Source organism: Convolutriloba macropyga, chromosome 7 (assembly GCF_964194025.1).
Source record: "Convolutriloba macropyga chromosome 7, txConMacr16.3, whole genome shotgun sequence".
In the NCBI taxonomy this organism is placed as follows: domain Eukaryota; kingdom Metazoa; phylum Xenacoelomorpha; order Acoela; family Convolutidae; genus Convolutriloba; species Convolutriloba macropyga.
Window position 1 is genome coordinate 4,493,218 of NC_134474.1, and position 23,608 is coordinate 4,516,825.

A 23,608-nucleotide genomic window follows, 5' to 3' on the forward strand; every position below is an offset into this window, starting at 1 on the left:
AGGTTCCCAGAAACCCATTAGGTTCCCAGAAAGGCCTATAAAGGTATTGTTTTAATTAGAACTTTCAGGTGACTCTCATAATCCTACAAAACGCAGATTTGGCCTTTTCGTTCAAATTTAAAAGGTTGTGGACAAATATGACAATACGTTGTCGCATTCGTCCCCGATATATGTCACTCATTTCCATGGTCTTTTTGAGCCTTTTCATTTTAACTACAACAGGTGTACTTCAATTTCATTAATCATACTCCAAAAAATAGTACAGAAACTGAATTTTTTAAGACTCTAATATGGGTAACTTCAAACTATTGTTTGCCTTTTTAATATCCAGTTTTCGATCGAAAGTAGCTTAAGAGCACAAATATTGGATATATGTTACAAATATTTCCAAAAAATTCCTCAATTTTGAACTAAATTGGCCTTCCTGTCACTCCTTTCCACGGTCGTTAATAACTCCAATTTAAAAGAGTGGACCGTGAAAAATCTCGACAAAATTAATCATATTTGCTTGTTTTTGTGTAGGATTTGCGTCATTATGCCCTTGAATCGCCTTGGAAAAGAGATGTATAGTTACTTACAAACGTTCCACTTGAAGACATTCTTTTCAATCCGTTGTTGTTTGTTGTCTTTAAGGAACTCTTTTTATTCGGACACTATGATTCCCAAAATATACTTTTGTCTAATTTGCTGAAACAAAATTGCTGTGAGCTGCGACACCGTTTATACGAAGGAAGACTCTCGTCAAAAGATAAGAAGAAATTTTGGATGTTTGTTCTCAAATTTTTCCTTTTTGAAATTGTGCGAGACTTGATTACTGCTTCGAAGAATTATTCTTTGTTATATTATCTATCAAAATCGAACTAGTGATCTCCCAATAAATTTCTTCATGTGAAATGATTGTTCTTTGGCTTCAATAAGATACGTCATTTATTTTCAATTCCTTGTGAATCAATGAAGCGTTTGAACCAACGTTGACTAAAGTTGTGTTCAGACCTTTGATTGAAGTTTTGCTGAAATAAAAAGCAAGCTTCAGAAATAGTTTCAAGTTAATTTCATGGTTTGTCTGAGGCAATTAAAGTAGTAAAATGTGTTCAAAAAGAATACAACAATATGACTTTCAAAGCCTTTTCATAAGTTGAGGTCTAGACCTGAGTATTACTGATGATTTTTCAGAAAAACCCAGCGAGTTCCATTCATGGAAAACGCATATTTTTGTTTAATTATAATTATCAATATTAATGCGCCATTTCAGTAAAATTATTGCATTAATTTGGTTTTTTTTGGAAAATAAACCTCAAAACTTTGGTATTTTTGCTGATCTATAGTGCCCTAGGTGTCACAATTACGATTTTTAAAAATAAGAAATAGTCGGTATGGCGGATATTTTGTTAGCCAAAAACGACGAATTTTCCTATGATATTAGCGTCTGTATCGTCATTTTTGTTTGGAATTGAACAAAAAAAGATTCGGTATCGGCGTTCTTAAACGTGATAGAGGTTTGGTATCGTCAATTATCCGCTCTACTGGAATTTGTCAAAAAACCCATTATGGCGCGGGATCGCAAAAATTATTATTATTTTTATCATTATTATTATTATTATTATTATTATTATTATTATTATTATTATTATTATTATTATTATTATTATATTTATTTTCATTATTATTATTATTGTTATTATTATTCTTATTATTATTATTATTAATATTATTATTATTATTATTATTATTATTATTATTATTATTATTAATATTATTATTATTATTATTATTATTATTATTATTATTATTATTATTATTATTATTATTATAATTATTATTATTATTATTATTATTATTATTATTATTATTATAACTAAAATTATTACTTTTCATAATAATTTTTGTTTTTATTGTTTTTATTCCTCTTAAAAGTATTACTCATATTATTTTTGTAGAAGTCATTATTAAAACAATTATCAATATCATAATACACCCTGACTGTTCTGCAACAATTGCATGTTACATTTGTTTTTTAATTTTTGCCCTTGAGATAAACAAATCTTTAGATAGAGGGGTCCAATTTTTGACAAACGAAGAACCCATTAGGTTCTCAAAAAGACCTATAAACGTATTGTTTTAATTAGAACTTTCATGTGACTCTCATAATCCTACAAAACGAAGATTTGGCCTTTTCGTTCCAATTTAAAAGGTTGTGGACAAATCTGACAATACGTTGTCGCATTCCTCCCCGATATATGTCAATCATTTCCTCTTCTTCAGTTTGAATCCACTGTGTGAGAACAGAATTTGTAGTTGATTGAAAAATTCAATTGCGTCTTTGGGAATTTCTACTTACTTGATGAAATCGCCAATGTAGAAGTTGTGTGGTATTGCCATTTCCGCGGTTGTACCCTTTTTCGTTGTCGAATCCCACTTGTTTGACCGCATAATTTACCTAATTTTAAGAACTCGATGCTCTAAATACGCGATGCTGATGATCCTATATTTGAACAGGTTCGTGTTCTTGGACGCAATAGAAACTTCATACAATTTTTATCCTGTTCGGGAACTCGCACTTGTAGAAATATGCCATCGATGTCAACTGTCAGGGCTATTGGTCCTACGCAAAATCTGAATACAGTTCCAATCAACCCGTTTAACAGATCAAGTCCTGCTATTAGCGTGTCGTTTAGGCAAACTTTTTTGTACTTTGATCAAGCATTGCAAACACGTCTTACTATGTCGGGCTCGTTCGGTTTTAGGAAGGGATGGTGTGGCCAATATTCTTCTTTCCTGAAGGTGTTTTTCACTTGGGACTCGTCCAATATCTTTACAAATCCATTTTCCAGATTTGTGTCTAATGACTGTTGATTCGGGTCCCTTTGGAATCTTCACTCCAGTGAGTAAACTTGACCCAATGCTGAAATGTACTTGTTCGGTAGGTTTGGCTCTTGTTCAGTCCACAGTATTCCCACTTCATATGGCTCGGCTGTACACTTTCGTAGTCTCTAGCAGTTTTCGTGCCTGCTGTTTCTATTTTGTCTCCTTGAGATCGTTGATTTTGGAGTCACAGGTTTTAATGTCCCACCAAGTTTGGATGTTCTTAGCTGCTCTCTCATCTTCTGCGAAGGCGAAATGACAAACAATTTGTTTTCTTTTGTGCCCTGACTCATCATCTTAGCTGCGTCAGAACGACGAAGAGTTCACTTGGTGTTCTGATGTTGTAGTCCTATGACGGTTTTAACTCAGAGGCATCTTGGGGGATGATGCCATCTTCCATCAATTTCAAGCTTTTGTTGGTTAGAGCACGGAAAAGATTAAAAGATTGATGCTTTGCTTCGACCTGTTGTGGTCGTAGTTCGTGTTTACCAAAGAAAATAATCTTCGATTGAATGCAATTTCGAATGCCCTTTTGTTTTAAGAGGAAACTTTGCTCTGTGTATGCCAGCTATGCTGAGCGCAACATCGATGCCTTGGGCTCTTAACTTCTCTTGCACACTTTGATCGTTGAATGAAACCATTGACCCACTGTTGAGGAAAGTATATGTTTTCAGGCTGTTGCTACTTCTCTGTATTTAGAGAGCACTTAGCTGAAGAATGCTAGTAACTTCGTTACTCTAGTTGATTTTTGCTGCGTTTAACGTTACTGCGTGATTGATCTCGTCCAATTAGTTTCGCAGCAACTGCTTATGCTTCTTGATACATGCATCAAAATCGGATGCATTGACTTTACAATCTTTGATTGCATGTCCGTTACCTAAAAATTTATAACATGAACTTTGCTTCCTCGCTGCTGCGTACCGGTGAATCAAATTCATGTTCCTAAATAATCGACAGCTCTGAGTTTCATGAGTGTCACCAGCTATTGGACAGTGATCGTATTGCATTTATCTCGTCTCTTTCTTATTTGACCTGGCGCTGAAGTTCAGTGTCTTTCAGAACTGCTTGTCTCTATTCGTGCATCTTCGGTCCACACTCTTCTCTTCGCTCTCCCTTGAAAGCGAAAAATCCCTCATGCACAAACGCCATTCTAGATAGCAATATTGACTGTCGAGCTTCGATGCAGATCACCGATTTTCTCGTTCTCTTTGAGCACATTCACAAAAATGAGACAATAACTGAAAAACTGATCAGAGCTGTTGAGTTGTGAGGTTCACCTGACTAGCCTTGCGAAGACTCTTGAATTGTACGTCATCGATCACATTATGAGGCCTTCCCAATTTCCTTCTCCAAAATGATTTTGGTTTGCCCGCTAGTAGCGTCTTCATATGGTTTGACTTCTCTGAGTCTGGTATTGAACGGCGATCTACTGTAGCAATGAACAAACTAAACCATTCCGGCCATTCGATAGTGTTTCAGCCCAAGTTGTTCAATTTCAGCCTTTAAAGATTACTGCTTCTTAACTGCTGCTATTGAGTCCTAATTCAGCTCTGGGAGAAACGTCTTGCTCTTCCACGCTCGAAGAACGGTCGCTTGAACTGCAACATTGTGAGAAATGACTATGCCTGTTCACTTCAGAGGTTGCTTCGAAGAGGGACTTTGGTCAATATGGTGATAGAAGGTTGTTGATTCTACTGGCCCTGTCGGAGACATCTGTCTGTTCTTTGGGATTCAGCTGAAGGGTGACTTGTTTCAAGCTCTGGTTGATTTGCAACTAACATCATCATTCTCTAATGCTGTTCTCTCCACTTTGCGCTCTAGCTCACAATGCTCCTTCAGCAGTTGATGCTTGGTTTCCAGCTGCTTAATCCGCATTTCCAGCTCGAGCGTTCTCCGTTCGAACCGCAATTGTTCTAATCGCAACTTATTTTCAAATTCCTTCTAGAATATTTTCATCAGTTCGTTAACGGTTTGTTTTGCCAAACATGTTTCCGAAACATTCACCGCATCTTGGCCGCTTGCTTTTGCTCTTTTTTGTGCAAATTTGTACTCCGTTTTCACTGTTGACGCTCAATAATTGCTTTTTACTTCCTTGCTTCTTTCAGCTGGGTAGAGTGCAAGCTTGTTTCGATGCCGCAGTTGCTTCGGTATTTCTTCTTCAAGATGAACTGTCTGTTGATAGAGGACCTTTAGTTTGTTGGGTCGATCAGAATCTTCGATTTTTTGCAGCCAAGTCCTAGTTTAGTGTTAACTTCTTTAACTACATCTTGAAAGTTCTTGACGTATGGGATTTTTGATGGATGATATTGTATGAGTATTGTACACAATCCGCAGATTAAGCTCAAAATGACTGATAGCTCTTTGCTTTTCCTTTGCTGATTGCTTTAAAGCAGGGTTGGCACATATATTTCTTTTTTGAATTGCACTCTTCTCTTCGCCTCACTGGTCTTTTGCAGTTGCAACGTGTTTTGTTACCGTTGTACTTGAAACTCAATTAGTCTCAGTAACTATTCGTTCAGCTTTCCTGTTCAAAAAACTTGTTTCGATCAGAATACAAAATATTTCAAATTGATACAATCAAGTTTCCGTTGAATTTCTGTCAATAACTCACAATTAAGTTCTCGTGAAATTGAGTCTGTGGTAATTCACCTAACAATTAATCGCAAGAAGAGGAAATTTGACTAATCAATCAACAAAAAAGAGCGAACTCGAAGAAAATTTTTTTCAATGAACTTCCAAAAACTCGCTTTAATAACTATTTTCTAGTCTTCGTTTGGACCCATTAACACAATTATTGAAACTATGCTTGTCGCCGTTGAAAACCAGTAAGAGCATCTGACTATGAGCTTTGCAGAAAGTTTCTCTTAATTGAGAACTTCGTTCCACAGAGAGAAAAATTTGAGAATGTCAAAGCTAGTTCTTCTTTCACCTAGTCAAAATTAAGACAAAACTGTACAAACACTCAAATATTTGCAAAAAGCATACAGGATAACAAGTTATTTACGGCTCAAGAATTGTGCTTCAATACGCATTGTATTTCAGTTTAAGATGAAACAAATTTCTGAATTTCAACTGACAACAGGTCGTTTTTCAAAATCCATTTATACTGATTTACATGTCAAAATGGCATCTCTGATTGGCTGTACAAAAATGTGTTGTAAGATTCTCTGAGTGCACTGATTTCTGGGTTCGGGATACCTTAAACGGTCACGGCACCCTCAGAATAGGTGTAAAAATTGCAAAATTCATCACATCAGGCATACCAAATTCGGTATTTCTTACTCCGTTTGTGGTGATTGCGAACAAACGAGTTCAATTTGTGGTGCTTGTGAACAAGTGAATTTGTGGCAAATTAATGTAGTTTGAGTTCGAGTTTCAGTTTCACTTCATCTATGATGATTACGTACTAATAATAGTTACTAATTAAAAATGTTGAACAAAATGAATACATCAATTCGCCTTCAATAGAATGTAGCATTAAATTTCGCTTGCCATGCTATTCTAACTTCATTGCTTGGTTTGACCTTGAGTTGATTTGCTTGATTGTAGTTTAGTAGGACGCAACAAAGCCCTTTCATATTAATCTTAATGAAGATTGACCCAGGCGGGCTAATATTTTGTTTTCTTGAAGCACTGGAATGTTTTATAAGAACGAATGGTTTGCATTTCCCGAGTTTATCCGTCTTCAATTTCATACTATAGGATTGATCTTAAATGGTTTCATGCTATTCATTCTCGATTTCATATTACCATCCTCCTGAAAAAAACTACAAGATTCTCGTGAGAAGATCAAGCTTTATGATATGACCCTCCAAGGTGTCAGCAAAAATATTTTAAAAAAATAATTAAGCTCAAGACCTGATGCTGAAAAAAATCTCTGGCCTTTAAAAAGATAAAAGATCTCAAAGGTGATCTTAGTCTCGTTTGCAGCCTGAAAATTCAAATATGAAATTCCAAGGATACCTAAGCTATGACATGCGGTACTGGAATCAATATAACAGACAAAAATATATAATTTTGTAGCATGAAATCGAAAAAAAGTGTTTAATATGGTTTTTAAGTTCGTTTGTATGAAATATTTTTTCCGAAAAAGAAAAAGTTTTTGGGTTTTTGGATCAGCAATTCTCAAAACTTAAACTTTAGCGTGGTCTTTGAAATTTTTCATGCGATATTTGGAAGTGCTCCTCAAAAGTCCCCTCGAGGGTTAATTATATTTTCTTTTTTCGGGGGACTGGCCTTTTTGTCGGTTAGGCCTTTTGGTACTCAGCAGACTTTTAAGACTCTTGACAAGGTATCCAAATAGACATCAAAACTCTCCAGACTGATCAGACTTTCCAGACTGCACGCAGAACGCAGATCAAGCCGTAGACTCTGGACGGGGCCTTGATCACCGTGGAAAGGTGGGTCAAGGTTTAACCCCCCCCCCCCCCCGCGCGACCCTAGTCGGTCTGATCAGAGCTGGATTGGGTCACGCAAGTCTTCCTGTGGGTGGATTCCCCGACAGTCTTTGACAAAAAAGTACAGTTTTAAAGATAACGCCAGTAATGAATGATTGAATTGTTGGCAGGTGCCTATATTGAGATTTGTTGTTTACTTATTTCTTCGAAACACTAGTTTTAAATTGGGGCCTCCTATATAAGAGGAAGCTGTTTTACTTGTTGGATAACAGGGTGAAGCCTTGTACGAGGGAAAACTAATAAACAAACAATGAACAGCTTCAGTTACCTACCTTATTCGAAAATTAGGGCTCGTCAGATTTTTGGCTGGATATTATTGCTGATGGGATGCTTGTGGATTCTTAATTGGGCACATAAATAAGCACTGTTTTTGGTCGCACTGCCATTTATGCACTTCTCACGCCCTTCTGTCACAGTTACTGCGAAAAAATTGAGAAGCTGTCACAGCCAGTTTTGCGGCGCTGTTGACGCATTCATGACAGTAGTACGACGAAGACAAAATTCTCCTCTCTGAAAAAACTGAAAAGAGAAGAGACAGAGTATGTCTGGACCTGACTTTCAGATATTCGTCTGTTTGCTTAATCTAATAAAGGTACAATTTACAAAAAGCATTTCTTAGTGGAAAGGATATTTTGGTATATCAAAAGACGAAAATCTAAGTTGTGACTGCTATGTTCGATTGAAGCCCGGGTCGAGGTTTGGCGGTGAATTTTCGTAAGAAATGCGGTGAAATGCGGTGAAAAAAAATAATTTTCACCGCGTATTTCTTACATCTTTTTGCGGTGAATGCGGTGAATCGCGGTGAATTATTTTTTTTTCACCGCATTCTCGGTGGCGATGAATTCTTCTTTTTCACCGCTTGATGCGATCAATTATTTTTTTTTCACCGCATCTAGCGGTGAAAAAAAATAATTCACCGCTTGAGAGAAAGCGGTGAAAATAAATAATTCATCGCATTAAGCGGTGAAAAAAAATAATTAACCGCCACCGAGAACGCGGTGAAAAAAAATAATTCACCGCATTCACCGCAAAAAGATGTAAGAAATACGCGGTGAAAATTTTTTTTCACCACATTCACCGCATTTCTTACATTAATTTGCCATAATAGTCTATGCGGTGAATTTTCGTAAGAAATGCAGTGAATTTGGCGGTGAATTTTCGTAAGAAAAGCGGCGAAAAGCGGTGAATTATTTTTTTCACCGCATTCAACGCAATCACCGCATTTCTTACGAAAATTCACCCTAAAACCTCGACCCGGGAGGAGCCGAATAATTAAAAAATTGAGACAACTGAGATAGTTCAAACTGAAATGTGGAAATAGATAGATAGGACTACAGTTTATAAAGAAAATGGTCTGCTTGATCAATAATTCGAAGGTCTTGTACATTTTGTCCTCTAACGTACCTAACTCCAAGTGCGTTTCAGTACTGGGCCAGTATAAACGCTATTTCCTATCATTATCGAATCATACACTGATTCATTTTTTGCCTTGTGAGACTTGCGTTCAGTCTGACTTTTCAAAAATCAGACTTCGCCCAAGTGCAAAAATTATGTTCCGTACGGTGATCGAACGCACTCTCTTCCGCTTTCTAGACGTTTGTTCTCCTTTCTGCTCCACCATGACTGTTGAAAGGTTGTCTTTTGCGCCTGGCTTTGGTCTGACTCTGCACTTCCCGGTTTATCTCTGGTTGCTTGTTCTTTTTGTTCACCATGTTATTTTTTGTCAGCTATTTGGAAGGTGATGAGTGTCCCGGGTCGAGGAATTTGTCAAAATTTATGTAAGAAATGCGCTGACGGCCGCTAAAAATATATTTTTCAGCGGGTAAATCTTACACATTAATCGGCTTAATCTGATGATTTTTCAGCACTTTCTTACATAATTTCAGCTTTTTTCAGCACATTAAGCGGATAATTATGAAAGATCTCACTGCTGAAAATATAATTTTTCAGCGGCTGTCAGCGCATTCCCTAAAAAATTTTCAGGGCTCATGTTACACAATATCATCACTTATCTTATTCAATTTCAACGGTTTCCTTGCTCAAGTTGAACTTTTTTGAGTTGTTTCTCCTGCTGTACATTCAGAAGAAGCAACTGTACAAGACTAAAAAGCATTGTACTAGGGCATTTCAACTTAAAAACAGTCGGATATCTGCCAAAAGACATCAGAATTTTGTCAAACCTTAAGATAAAGCAGTAATTACAGCTGAGGTATAAAACCAAATTACTTGATTGAATGAAACCAGGTAGCTTAAGTATAATTATCTTCCTTCCGTTACATATGATGAAAGTGTGACACTTTTCACTTGGTCTGTCTTTCAAAAAAATGAGTTTTCATTAAAAAACTCCACGCAGAGTTTTGATTGATTGGTAGCTCTTCAGAAGTGAAAAAGTTGAACGAACCTATATGCTGACTACGTTATATGCAATAGTGAGCAAAAAGATTGCACGTAAAATTATGTAAGAAAGGCGCTGAATCCGCTGAAATTAAAAATTTTCATAAGTGCTGAAATTATGTAAGAAGGGCGCTGAATCCGCTGAATTTAAAAATTTCACAAGTGCTGAAATTATGTAAGGAAGGCGCTGAATCCGCTGAATTTAAAATTTTCACAAGATTGAAATTATGTAAGAAATGTGCTGTATCATGCAAGAGATGCGCTGAAATGTGCTTAAATATTTCATTTCAGCGGATTCAGCAGCTTTTTATCGATTTTCGGCGCAATCAGCACAAACCTTACATAGTTTCAGCACATTTAGCGGATTTCCTACAAAATATCCGCTTACAGCTGCTGACCCCTCGACCCGGGGTCAACTTGTTTCCGAGTTGTCCGGGTTGTCTGTATCAGATGGGTTTACTGGAGATCTCACTTTGTTTCGTCTTCTTCGAGGGATTTGGTCTTCTTTTTGTTTGGTACGAATGTTTTTATTAGGATATCATCATTCTCTAGGCTTGTGAATTGTCCTTTATCAATCTGGTGTGAAACATCGAAACACCTCCGTATCGAGATGTCGGGTCTTCGGGTCCATATGATTTCGACCGCCTCATCCCGGATTTATTTTGTTTTGCAACATGATATTATTAGTTGATACAAAAAATTGTGAGCAAATAATTCTAGAAAAACCGGAAAAATTTTTTTGAGGAACAATTTTTTTTGCAAGAAAACATAAAAGTGCTGACATCTTTTCAGCGAATATGATTAATTACAATTTAAGATTTCCCTTTTTTACAAAAGCAAAGTAATATAGTATTCAGAAACTGTTTGGATATATTAATCAAACATCTAATTGACGTGGCTATCAGAGTTTATAAGACTGCTTTTATATGATTATGTAATAAAGAAACCAAGAAATCAAAACTGTACACCGTTCTAGACAACAAAATCGTTCAATTAAAATTAAGGTGCCACATAACACCTAAAACGTTTTTTAATTTACCATAATTTGCTTTGCCTTCATACTCATATTGATAATATTTTTACTAATGAATCTGTTCAGTATCGGAACCATTCAGCAACGTGCAACCCGAACTCCAAATCACAAACGCCACTTTTTATCATGCAATGTTTCAAAACCTTTAAACGATGCGGAAAGTCAATGACCACAGCGCCAGTTTGTTCAAAACTTACACCCCAAATTTCATTGGACTTGCACTCAGCTGACCAGGGGAGCACATGTTCATTGCACATTTCGAGCAGGTTTTTCCAGTTTCGCAGTTTAAAAATTTGAAGAACCTTTCTTTTTCGGATTCAAATTTTTCATCTGCTTTATTTTTGTTTTTTTTTGCCTGAAAACAAAAATGCTGTTTATCTCTGCTTCACCGCAGCTATTGTGAATCAGATCAAACAAAAAAGGTCATATAATATAAAAGGCGACCTCTCGGTTTTTTCACAAGGTCTCCGTCCGATAAATTGTTGTTCAAAAGATAGTTCAAAGTAGGGTTTGTTCTTGCGCAGTAATAAAGAGAAAGGTAATTTTCACTCCTGAGAACTGTTCCGTTTCAAATATTTTTCTGACAACCCCGAATGAGTTTCAGGTCTTGATCAGTACTTCTCCAGTTCAATTCCTGTCCTGAATTGACAAATCAGTACAGTACTGATCATGCTCTATTTCAGTCCTAACACTTGTCAAGACATGACAAAACTTGATTTTCGCGGAGTTGGAGATTTGAGAAAAAATTATTTATTTAAAGATGGATTTTGGAATTAACTAAAATTGGTGTTGAAAAATTAAGCAGAAATTGTTAATCTGACCTTGCTATTTCTGATAGACGATGTCCCATATAGCAATTTTGAAAGCAAAACGTTTTCAATGGACTGAATTAAGTGGCCCTGAATGATATGTATGAGCAATATCATACTATTTTATTCTCTAGGAAGTAAAATTTGTAGGCCTACTCGCGTTTTCTTGAGCATTTTCCTTAATTTGAAGAGTTTTATAATTAAGCCATAGTCAATGGAGGCCTTTTTCTTGATTACAAAACGGAAACAAACCATTGATAAAAATTTGGCCTGAAAACAAATTGCTTTTCATCGCTTGGTCACCATAATTGTTATTAATCAGATCAAACAAAAAAAGTTCATTTAGTATAAAAGGGGACAGCTCTCGGTTTTCACAAGGCCTTTGTTCGATAAACTGTTTTTCACAAGTGAATAAGAGCAAATTTTATGACCACATATTTTCATTTTTTTGGTGTAATTTGATACTATATGCGTTGTACTGCTGAAGTCTCTCTTTGGTCAATTATGCCACGTTTGATTACTACTGAGTCAGATTGGACAAATGAGTGCGATTGTCGCTTGACTAAGTTTGATTTTGAAATTTCCTTTCAATATTGGGAAATTGCGATGTGAATTACTAGTTGGCCATTCGAGATTGTTTTCGAAAAGGAAATTGCAAATTATAAATTGCAACTGATTTTGAGGAACTAAAATGAGACTACCAAATGAAAATATACAAATTAGACCAGAAAAGAAGATAAAAAATCTATAAAGAGATCGCTATGATGAAAAGGAAATTGAAAATTTGATTAAAGTGTGAATAGACAGTTTCCTGTCTAGGATATGAACAAACTGGAAGTTGCAACAATGATGATGAATGAAGGAAAACTGAACTGGATTTCTGCCATTGAAATTAAAGAAATGAAATTCAGCTGAATTTGGTATGGATGTTTTGGGATAAATAACCAGTCCGTAAGACATTTCCCGTGTGGAGAGAAATAATGGAAATTATACTAAAATAAAATAAAAAAGTAATACCTTTTCACCGCCCAAACTGTAAAAGAATTATATCTGTTTAAAACATTATATGGAGTTTGCCGAGTTTAAATCAGTTTTAGTCTGAATTATCTGATTGTAGTAGCTCCGTTTCCAATGCGGTCATTTCTTTTTCTCTGGGGATATTACGATTTGGATCAACCATCCAAAGTTCATTTGGGTTTCTTGGTAATACCGTTCCAATGAATTTTGGGCCTGATTCAGGCATTCCAGTCAAGTATCCATATGTATGTTGAATATCCTGGATTCTAGTTTGCGTTTGATGATTTGTCTCTTTTCGTTGATTCTTCACTTGACTCTTGCTTCTCCTGACTCAAAAATATTCCGAGTCAGATGTGTCAAGGTCTTGCAGTGTACGTTTCTCGTTTCTGAGAATAAGAGTTGATTGCGGTAAAGATGACGAGGATGGTTGATTCGGTGGAGCTGCAATTGGTTGAATCGGACTAAAGTGTATTTTTTGTCTATAATACCTAATACTTTGACTAAATTGTATCATCAGGTCTGTTCTTGAATGCTTCATGGTGTTTCGGGTTGCGTTTAGGAAAACGCATTTTAGGAGCTCTTGCCACGTTAGTAGCAGTTGAGATGCAAGAAAGTGCCGAAGAGATCACACCAACATCGTCGGACTGTTTCTCAGAGCGTTTAATTTTCTTACTACCAAGGTCCTCTCTGAGAGGTCTTATCTGTGGTTTTGAAATTTCTGTTCAAGTGTTTTTTCGTTGACTTTAGGCAGCCTTCTGTCTGCGTAATGAGCCAGGCCTGTTTCTCTTTCGTGTGTCACTCCAAAATGGGCTAAATTTGGTTCTTCAATTAAACTTGTTGAAGCCCTCATTTTTCCCACGGTACTACCAGGTGCTAAAACCTAATGCAGTCCATCCAGATTTTTTTTCTCTATGAGCGGCGCGGATTTTTCGGGCTAGTTTAACATGTACGCTTCATTCAGTACGTGGGATGGGTTGCGAAATACCGTTTGACCACATGTTCTTCATCTTTCCCTGTTTTAATCATCACTGTTTTCTTCATCTTCCGTTTGTTGTTGTTCATGGACTTGATCATTCGCAGCGCAAATAACCTTTTCGATCTCCACATCGGAACACATTCCTATGTCAGCCCTCTGTTCGTCGGTCAAATATGTGCGGCCTGGGATTGTATCTTCACTTAAATATTATTTAGTTTTACTATATGATTTAGTTGCTATTTTAGATGCTGGTGTATTACACTTTCTGTCAAAATGTGCCTCAAATGGTGTAATATTAGTTGCCTTTTGTTTGCTTGTTCTTAATTTAAGAATAATTGCATGTATGGCATGTTGTAAATAAAATGTTTCATTTATATGTGCTTTCATACATGTTATTTGTTGTTTCATAGTTTTAATGAGACGTTCGACAAGGCTTAAAGCTTTATGGTAAATTGCTGGCATATAATGGTTCAATAAAATTTTAAGAACAAAATTCTTCAAATTTATTTCCTGTTAAACATCTAACCTTATCTTGTCTAATTGTTCTTGGTACCCGGTCATTATATATATATATATATATATATATATATATATATTTGAGTGTTTAATTACATTTGGAATGGAAGCACTTTACTTTTTTTGTAGGATACTTGAAATATCCATGAATTCCTTTAAAGAAATATTGTTTTATTCCCTTTTCTTTAATAATAGGACCGCCAAAATTAATTTGTAGTTCTTCATCGGTCCAACGCCAATAGGTAGTGGTGAACATTTGCAATGCGAAACTACTGCTTTTAAGTTCGTACCTGTATCTGCGCAATCTATGCAGTCACTAGCCTTGCTAGTGTATCTCAATGACTATATGGCCACCATATACTCTGTGCGAGCTAATCTCCCCGGATGTGTTGAGTGGATGTCCTCCTATACGGTGTCTTCCATTGCTTTGGGGATTGCTATCCGCTCATCTAAACACAGGCGCCCTTGCTTGACACTCATGTCCCACCAGTATTAGTGTATGTAAGGACTGATGTCACTCTATGTTCAATAAGTTGTTGTAAGGAACCTCGGATTTTAGAAATTGTTGCCAACTCAAAATGTTCGTCGTTTGATGTTATTTGCTTTGCTTTTACAGAAGGATTTCTCGCGATGTAGTCTACAAGGCCTATTTTTGCTCTTGGCATGTGTTCTACGGCAAACCTTTAAGGAAGTAGTCAATCAACCCATCGGAAAGTTGACTGTTGTTGAATTTATTCAAACGATGCTCTTTAGGTATTGATAGCAGAGCTCTGTATCTGTAATTACTGTAAAATATTTACCATAAAGGTACATTTGAAATAGTCATTTAACCATACAGCTCCCAATAGTTCCAATTCATTTACGCTATACCGTTCTTCTGTGGGATTGAGAAAACGCGATTCGAATGCAATGGTTTTCCTTCCGTCTGGAGTGTTTTGTACGAGTTCTGCAGCAGGTCTGGAACGCGAAGCGTCTTATTTTACTCTAAAATTCAGTTTACGATTATAGTGGCAATTTTCAGTAATTTGTGCTATTTTATCATTAATTATATTGCAATGTTTTGTATGTGACTCAATCCAAATTCATTTGGAAAACTTTTTGAATAATGGTATAAGGGGGTGACAAAGTTGAGCTAGATGTGGTATAAACTTGCTAATGTAGTGTACAGATCCACGAAATTATCCTAAACGTTTCGGTTTAGTTGATGGTGGTATTGCTAAATTGGCTGCAGTTTTGCTTCCGAGTGACGAAATATCTGTTTGAGTGAATTTATAACCAACCATGCAATTTTTGTTTTTAGCAAAATGAAATTAATGGAGATTTATGTGCAAATTATCTTCATTTAGATTGTTACGGCATTTGATAACATAATTAAGCTGATCGAACTCTGATTCAGTACTAACGATTATGATGTCGTCTAAGAAACAAGGTGTGTTTTGAAGACCTTTAAATGTATAGTTCATAGTTTTGCATCTGGAAATTCAGCTGGCATGTCCATGAGGCCGTAAAATAACGTTTTATATCTATATGTACCTGTACAGTCACCGCAGATGATGTTAAAATTACTGTGCATTGTAGTGTCTTTAGGTGATTGTAATTGACTGCATGCATATTTATTATCTAGGATTGAAAAATTTGCTCGTTGGCCCTTTTGTATATTTGTTAGATGTTGTGAAATTGAGTCTTTTAATATTTCTATGTTGGGCATATGATATTTGTCTTTGTGAATTGTTTTGTTGAGGACTTTGGAATCTAGTGCTTGTTTTATAGATTGGTCTTTATTCACTGTAAATACTTTAGGCTAAATGAAATTTTCGTCAGAACAACTAGATAGCTTTTCGATATATCCTTTTTTTGTAACCGGTCAAATTCAGCAGTAACTCTATATCATAGATTAATCGGATTGCCACGACTTTTTGATGGTTTGCTGTAACCTTTTGATAAAACTTTGAATATGTGGTGTAATCAATATTGCTTACACCAATATCCCTTTTTGCTTGTTTTTGCACCACTGCCAATCCAAGACTCTTGAAAAGTTCCCTTCCAATGACGATTCTCACATGCTGAAGCAGTCCATCGTGCTGTTGAGGTAGTCTTTAAAATGTTATTTGCTAAAATTCTAGTTAGGATGCTACAGTCACTAAGAGAATTAACCATTGAATTTAAGGAAATTTTTCCAAGTTGAACTTCTGCAACAAGTGGTTCAAGTTGATTTGCCGCATCACTGGGGATAGCTGCAAAATAATTGTCGGAATCACTGCCATAATTTGAAACATTTACCTGCTCGTACACTTCTCTGTAGCTGGTTACATAGTTGACGGATTCTTCGTCATCACTTATCGTAGTTGTTGCTTAGATCTGAGTGACGTTTGTTTGTTGTGGCTGTGACGTTTCAGATTGCGATTTCTTAGGTTTTCGAACTTTTTTTGGCAAAGTGTGTTAAGATTCCGCAGTTGCTGCATTTCCTTGTTTCTGTGAGACACATTTGACGGTGATTATAGGTCCAGCCTTGACTACAGTTTACGCAGATGCTTGTATATTGGTGATTTTGAGGGACAGTGGCGTTGCGATTGTAACCTTGTCGTTGTTGTTGGTAGTTCGCGGTGGGAATGTGATTCTGTAAGTTGTAGGCTATATTCACAGAATGATTCTTCGTGCTGAGTTGATGAAAAATCTTTTGCCGGTTTTGAGCTCCCAATGCCATGTGAATGGCTATTTCTAGTGCTTTGTTTGTTGACTCAGTTTCCTTAAGCAGTTCTTTTTGTGTCTCATAATCCAACATATTCAAGATGAAAAAATCATGTATTAGCGTTGTTTCCTCGTCCCCTAGGCTACAATTCTCCGCTTGTTCAATGAGTCTCCCATATAAGCTCTCTCCGTATCTTCTTTCTGCTGTTTCGATGAGAAAAGGACATTGCGGTCATTTTTTATGTTAAGGGTTTTCACGAAGGATTCCTCCATTACTTGCCAAAGTTCTTTCATCTGCTCCGTTTCAATGAAGAATTGCAGGTGTTTGCTTTTGAAGATACTGAGATCTTCTGTTGCGATGCACAGATATAGAAGTGAAGTTGCTTTTTGATTGCAGATGTCCAAAATTTGTCACAGCACAGATTAACAATTTCTTCTATCTTTTTGCATCTGTTCTATCACGTCACCTTCCGTTGCTGATTGCGAATATTTCTATTGCGTTTGGTTGCCTGTGTGTGGTTTTCTAGTGTGAATGGACAGCAGGAAGTGGCCTTGATTTATATCTATGTGCAATATCATTTTTTTAAATCTCTATGATGTGAACTTTGTGGGCCTTCTCGCCTTTTCTTGTGCATTTTCATTACTATGAAGAGTTTTATAAGTAAGCACCACTCAATGGTGGCCTATTTTTTGGTTAAAAAACGGGGAAAAACCAACCATAAAAATTTGGCTGGATAACAAATTGCTGTTTTTCTCTGGGTCTTCATAATTGTTTTTAATGAGATCAAGCAAACAAAAAGTTAATATAATACGAAAGGAGACAGCTCTCGTTTTTCACAAGGTCTTTGTCCGGTAAATTGTTGATCACAATTAAATAGGAGCAAACTTTTTGACCACATATTTTATTTTTGTTTTGGTGTAAATTGATGTTAATGTGTTGTACTGTTGAAGTCTATCTTTGGTCAATCGCGCGCATTTGAATATTACATATTATTTGAGTTATCAATATTGTTAAAAAACCATTACCTTTTTTGCTTGTTTTTGCACCACATCCTAGCCAGGACTACTGAAAAATTCCATTCCAATGATTCTTTCGTGGCCACCATCTACCATTGTGAGGCAGGCGTCGTCAAACATTAAAGACATCTGTGGTTGCAATATTGCCAAGGACATTGATCGGTTGGTTTGAGAATGTTTTGAGGTCATTCTCACATGCTGAGGCAATCCATCGTGCTGTTGGGGTAGTCATTGAAATGTTATCTGCTAAAGCTTCAGTTTGGATGCTGCAGACCCTTGCAGAATCAACCATTGAATTTGCTGTAATTTTTCCAAAATGAATTTTTGCAAAATTGGTTCAAGTAGAGTTGCCGCATCACTGGAGATAGCTGCAAAATAGTTGTCAGAATCACTGCCATAATTTGAATCATTTACCTGCTCGTACCTTTTTCTGTAGCTGGATACATAGTTGACGGATTCGTCGTCATCACTTATCGTGGTTTTTGCTTCGATCTGATTGACGTTTGTTTGTTGTGGCTGAGACGTTTCAGATTGCAATTTCTTAGGTGTCCGACAATTTTTGGCAAGTGGTTTAAGATTCCGCAGTTGCTACAGTTCCTTATTTTTGCGAGACACGTTTGACGGAGATTATAGGTTTAACGCTTACTACAGTTTACTCAGATGCTTGTATATTGGTACTTTTGTGGGACAGTTTCGTTGCGACTGTAACCTTGTCGTTGTTGTTGGTAGTTCGCAGTACGACTGTGATTTTGCAAATTGTAGGCTATATTCAAAGAAAGAGTAATCCTGCTAAGATTTTGAATAATATTTTGTTGGTTTTGAGCTCCCATTGCCATGTGAATGGCTATTTCTAGTGCTTTGCTTGTTGACTCAGTTTCTTTAAGGAGTTCTTTTTGTGTCTCATAATCGAACATATTCAAGATGAAAATATCATGTATTAGCGTTGTTTCCGCGTCCCGTAGGCTACAATTCTCAACTTGTTCAACCAGTCTCCCATAGAAGCTCTCCATATCTTCTTTCTGCTAATTCGATGAGAAAAAGACATTGCGGTCATATTTCATGTTACCAGTTTTTACGAAGCATTCCTCCATTACTTGCCAAAGTTCTTTCATCCGCTCCATTTCAATGAGGAATTGCAGGTGTTTGTTTTTGAAGATTTTGAGATCTTCTGTTGCGATGCACAGATATAGAAGTGAAGTTGATTTTTGATTGCAGACGTCCAAAATTTGTCAGAACACAGATTAACAATTTTTTCTATCTTTTTGCATCTGTTTTACCACGTCATCTTCAGTTGCTGATTGCGAATCTTTCTATTGCGTTTGGTTGCCTGTGTGTGGTTTTCTAGTGTGAGTGGACAGAAGGAAGAGGCCTTGAATTATATCTATGTGCAATATCATTTTTTTAATCTCTATTATGTGAACTTTGTGGGCGTGCTCGCCTTTTCTTTTGCATTTTCATTACTATGAAGAGTTTTATAAGTAAGCACCAGTCAATGGTGGCCTATTTTTTGGTTAAAAACGGAAAAAACCAAAAAGAAAAATTTGGCCCGATAACAAATTGATGTTTATCTCTGGGTCTTCATAATTGTTATTAATCAAATCAACCAAAAAAAGTTCATATAATACGAAAGGAGACAGCTCTCGTTTTCACAAGGTCTTTGTCCGGTAAATTGTTGGTCACAATTAAATAGGAGCAAATTTTTTGACCACATTTTTATTTTTGTTTTGGTGTAAATTGATGCTATATGTGTTGTACTGTTGAAGTCTATCTTTGGTGAATCGCGCCCATTTGAATATTACATATTATTTGAGTTATCAATATTGTTTAAACCATTACCTTTTTTGCTTGTTTTTGCACCACATCCTAGCCAAGACTACTGAAAAATTCCATTCCAATGATGAGTTCGTGGCCACCATCTACCATTGTGAGGCAGGCGTCGTCAAACATTAAAGGCATCTGTGGTTGCAATATTGCCAAGGACATTGATCGGTTGGTTTGAGAATGTTTTGAGGTCATTCTCACATGCTGAAGCAATCCATCGTGCTGTTGGGGTAGTCATTGAAATGTTATCTGCTAAAGCTTTAGTTTGGATGCTGCAGACCCTTGCAGAATCAACCATTGAATTTGCTGTATTTTTTCCAAAATGAATTTTTGCAATTTCATAATTGTTATTAATCAAATCAACCAAAAAAAGTTCATATAATACGAAAGGAGACAGCTCTCGTTTTCACAAGGTCTTTGTCCGGTAAATTGTTGGTCACAATTAAATAGGAGCAAATTTTTTGACCACATTTTTTATTTTTGTTTTGGTGTAAATTGATGTTATATGTGTTGTACTGTTGAAGTCTATCTTTGGTGAATCGCGCCACATTTGAATGTTACTTAGTCAAAATGGGCAATTGCGGTGCGATTGTCTTTTCACTAAGCTTGATTTTGAATTTTTGAAGATTGGGAATTCACGGAGCCAATGAGCGAATGACTAGTTTGTTGTCTGAGATTGCTTTTGAAAAGCAAATTGCTAACTTTAAATTAAAACTGATTTTAAGGAACACAAATGAAACTATAAAATGAAAATGTACAAACTAGATCAGAAAGGAAGTTAATCATAAGGATGTGGGTCTGACGAAAAGGAAAATGAAATTTGTTTACAGTGCGAATAGACAGTTTCCTTTCTAGAACATGAACCAACTGGAAGTTGCAACAATGATGATGTTTGAACTAAAGATGAAAGAAAATTGAACTATATTACTGCCTTTAAAATAAAAGAAACGAACTTAAACTAAATACTGTAATGGATATTTTGGGATAAATGTCCAGTCCGTATGACAATATGCTTGTATTGTTGTTAGATTATATAAGCGCCCCAATTTATTACCTGTTTAACTAATTTATTTTCATTTTGGACTCATTATTATCCAGTTTTTGTTTAACTCTAAACCAGTGTTATTTCAAACTATTAAGCAATCAGTATTTTTCAATGATGCAACTGATGCAGCTTGTGTGTAGATATCGGCATTGTGCTGCGCTTTTTACAATTCAAAGAATTTTAATTGTATTGGGGCGCTGTCTTTTGTTTTAAAGATCTGTCCACACATTTTCATGATTTTTGAAGTCAAATTGGAGTATTGATTTTGGTCACGCCGAAACAGGAAATGGAGCGAAAAGGCTAGTGGTTTTGCGGCGTGAATTTTTTTCGCTCTAATTTTAAAGTACTGTGAGAAAACGGTGTTTGAACAAAAATTCGGTTTCTCGGTAGTGGTTTTTTGTTCACATGCGGCAATTTCACTCTGATTTTTACTGTTTTTGCGAATCGGACTTTTTTCTGAATGGTTTTCCCACTCCATTCACAGCCATTCTAGGCCTAAGTTTTTGTTTGAATTAAATTTTCATTTCTCGCTAGTGGTTTTTTGTGTTCACATGCTGTATTTTGACATTGATTTTCTGTTTTTTTCTTAGTTTTTATCTGATTTTTTAAAAAATTTTTTTGTCAATTAATTCATAGTCCCTTCTAGGTCTAGTTTTTTCTGTTTAGTCAAAGAAAATTCTTTGAATTGTACGTAAGGGCTTGTCCTGCTATGTTTTTAATTTTCATGGAAATTGTCGTTATTTTTCTGGTTGGTAAATTACTGTGTTTATTTAACTCTCATGGAATTAGTCGGCCAGCTGAGATATTCATAAAAAGGTATGTTTAGCGCTTGCAATTGTGATACCTATAAGAAGAAATCAATCAGAAATTTCCTTTCTTCTTAGTTTAAGACTATTTGTTTCTTTTTCTAATCCGTCACTTTTGTTTTTTTGGAATAACCTGAAGTTATCATTGTTGTTTTTCATTAAAAAATAATTGTCAACTTCCACTCGTTGCTAAACTATCAAGGTAAATATTCAACTTTTTATTTTTTTGTGATCACGTACAAGACAGAATTATTGAGATCTAATTAAATTTGCTGACATCTAAAAAAGTTAGCAATAAACAATTTTGTTTGTCTTGATAAGTTTATTGACTTCAATTAGTAAAACAATTTTCCCAACGCTCAGTAACTGTATTTCCTTTTCTAGGAACGCAAATTAATTTCGGTGATTACAGAGTGTTTACTTTGCTGTGCATTTTTCTAGGCGACTCTGACTCTCGCTAGAGCACTTTTACTTCCCATTTTACGTGACTGTCCCTCGTCAAAACAGGGAACTCATCATAAAATTAGAGCGTCAAAACTCCCGAGTTGTTGAAAATATTTTTGGCCTGCAGAAACTCATTGTTTCGAGTATTTTTTTAACTGCCGTCGGTTCAAAATTTTGCGCTGCTTTTTGAAAAAATTTATTCAATCAGTGTTACTTTTATCAATTTTTGGTGACTTTGACTCTTAATAACCCTGAAATGAGGCATAATTATCAAGTCTGTAAAAGTTTTTTTGCTCTTCTTTTAAAAAAAGAATTTCAAAATATTGATTTTAAGATTTAATGGCTGAACATCCTGAAACTAAACAAAACAAATACTTGACGATGTACACTCCTATTATTTTCATTAAAAAACAACGAAAAATAAAGGGTTAAGTTCATGTTTTGAGAAGAAAGTTCAATTTCGGGTATAGATTTTTTGTTTAGATTGCTTTTTGCAGTTGTAATTATCATTTCAAATGCGCGTTTTTGCAACGAATTCGTCTTTTGGCATTTGTTCTCATTAAATATCAAATTGATTGCGTTTTCATTCAACTAGACTTTGATATTACTACAGATTTCAAAACACTCCTCATTCAACATTTATTGCTCGAGAACACAAATTTATTTCTATAAATCTAGCTGCAAATTGTCATTTGTTTAGTTTGATGCGATTTAAATCTCTAGTTTTAAAGGTGCGCCACGTTGCAAGAGAATAATCCGTGGTGATTGAAATGTTTACTGTGAACAATTGAGGGCCTAGTTTTGGTTCGCTGGTTGCAAAAAGTTTTTGGACATATGAATATTAACCACTATTCTATTTGTGAGAAGAAAATTCAGTTTAGGTTCGAAGTGATTTTTCACCGAGTTATTCATAATTTTTGTTCAAAAATTTCCTCAAACTGGTGCAATATTTTTTCCAGTTTCAAGAAAATCAAAATAAACAGAAAATTGCAAACATTTTTTCATAAAATTCAAACGTTTAGCTGAAAGGTTCTAGAATAAGTATTCAGTTTGATGGTAATATGTGAATTTTTTGTTGATAAATCTACAACAGTAGGTTCAAACTTTCTTTCAGAATAAGCGCTGCTTTATAGATTATTGATCGAGTTCTCAATGCGCCAATTATGTTTTAAAAATTTAGCAAAACCTGCTCATGTCCTCCGTAAAACACATTTTTACCGGATAAATCTTTCATAATACTCCATTGTTGTTAAAAACTAGGTGTGTTAATAACTACAATAAGAGTTGAACTTAGTTCAACTGTGGCCAAAAGCCCACAGTTGTTCATCTGATTGGTGCAAATTTGTTAAAACTTTGTAAAAAACATTTGATTGATAGAAAAAAGTAGGTTTCTTTGTATCTTGGATATATAAAATTCTTCAGATTCACTTTGTTTGGATTATTCGTAAACTAATTTTAGTAATATTAATTATACCTTTTTAATTTCGATTCCAGATTGCGATGGAAAATCAGCCACATGATTACAAGTAAGTTTACATACGATATGCAAACATGAAGTTTATAGCGGCGAACGGTTTATTAAAAAGTTTTTGCTTCACGTTTTTCTTCTAACAAATTCATTAAAAAGTTCAGCCTATGAAAACGTTTCAGACTGTTCTGTCTGAACAACAAAATCTTGCTATCTTCAGTCTAACCACTTCTTGACATGATTAGTTTGACACCC

General features: G+C 35.6%; 1 protein-coding gene across 1 annotated transcript in view; it reads right to left on the minus strand.

The window, feature by feature from the left end:
• Nucleotides 1–13,590: 13,590 nt before the first annotated feature.
• LOC142342482 (uncharacterized) overlaps nt 13,591–23,608 on the minus strand; it is an 89,189-nt gene continuing 79,171 nt past the window's right edge. Inside the window, exon 5 of the mRNA XM_075393820.1 lies at nt 13,591–13,747. Coding sequence (XP_075249935.1) covers nt 13,591–13,747 — 157 coding nt within the window. The remainder of the gene's footprint in view (nt 13,748–23,608) is intronic.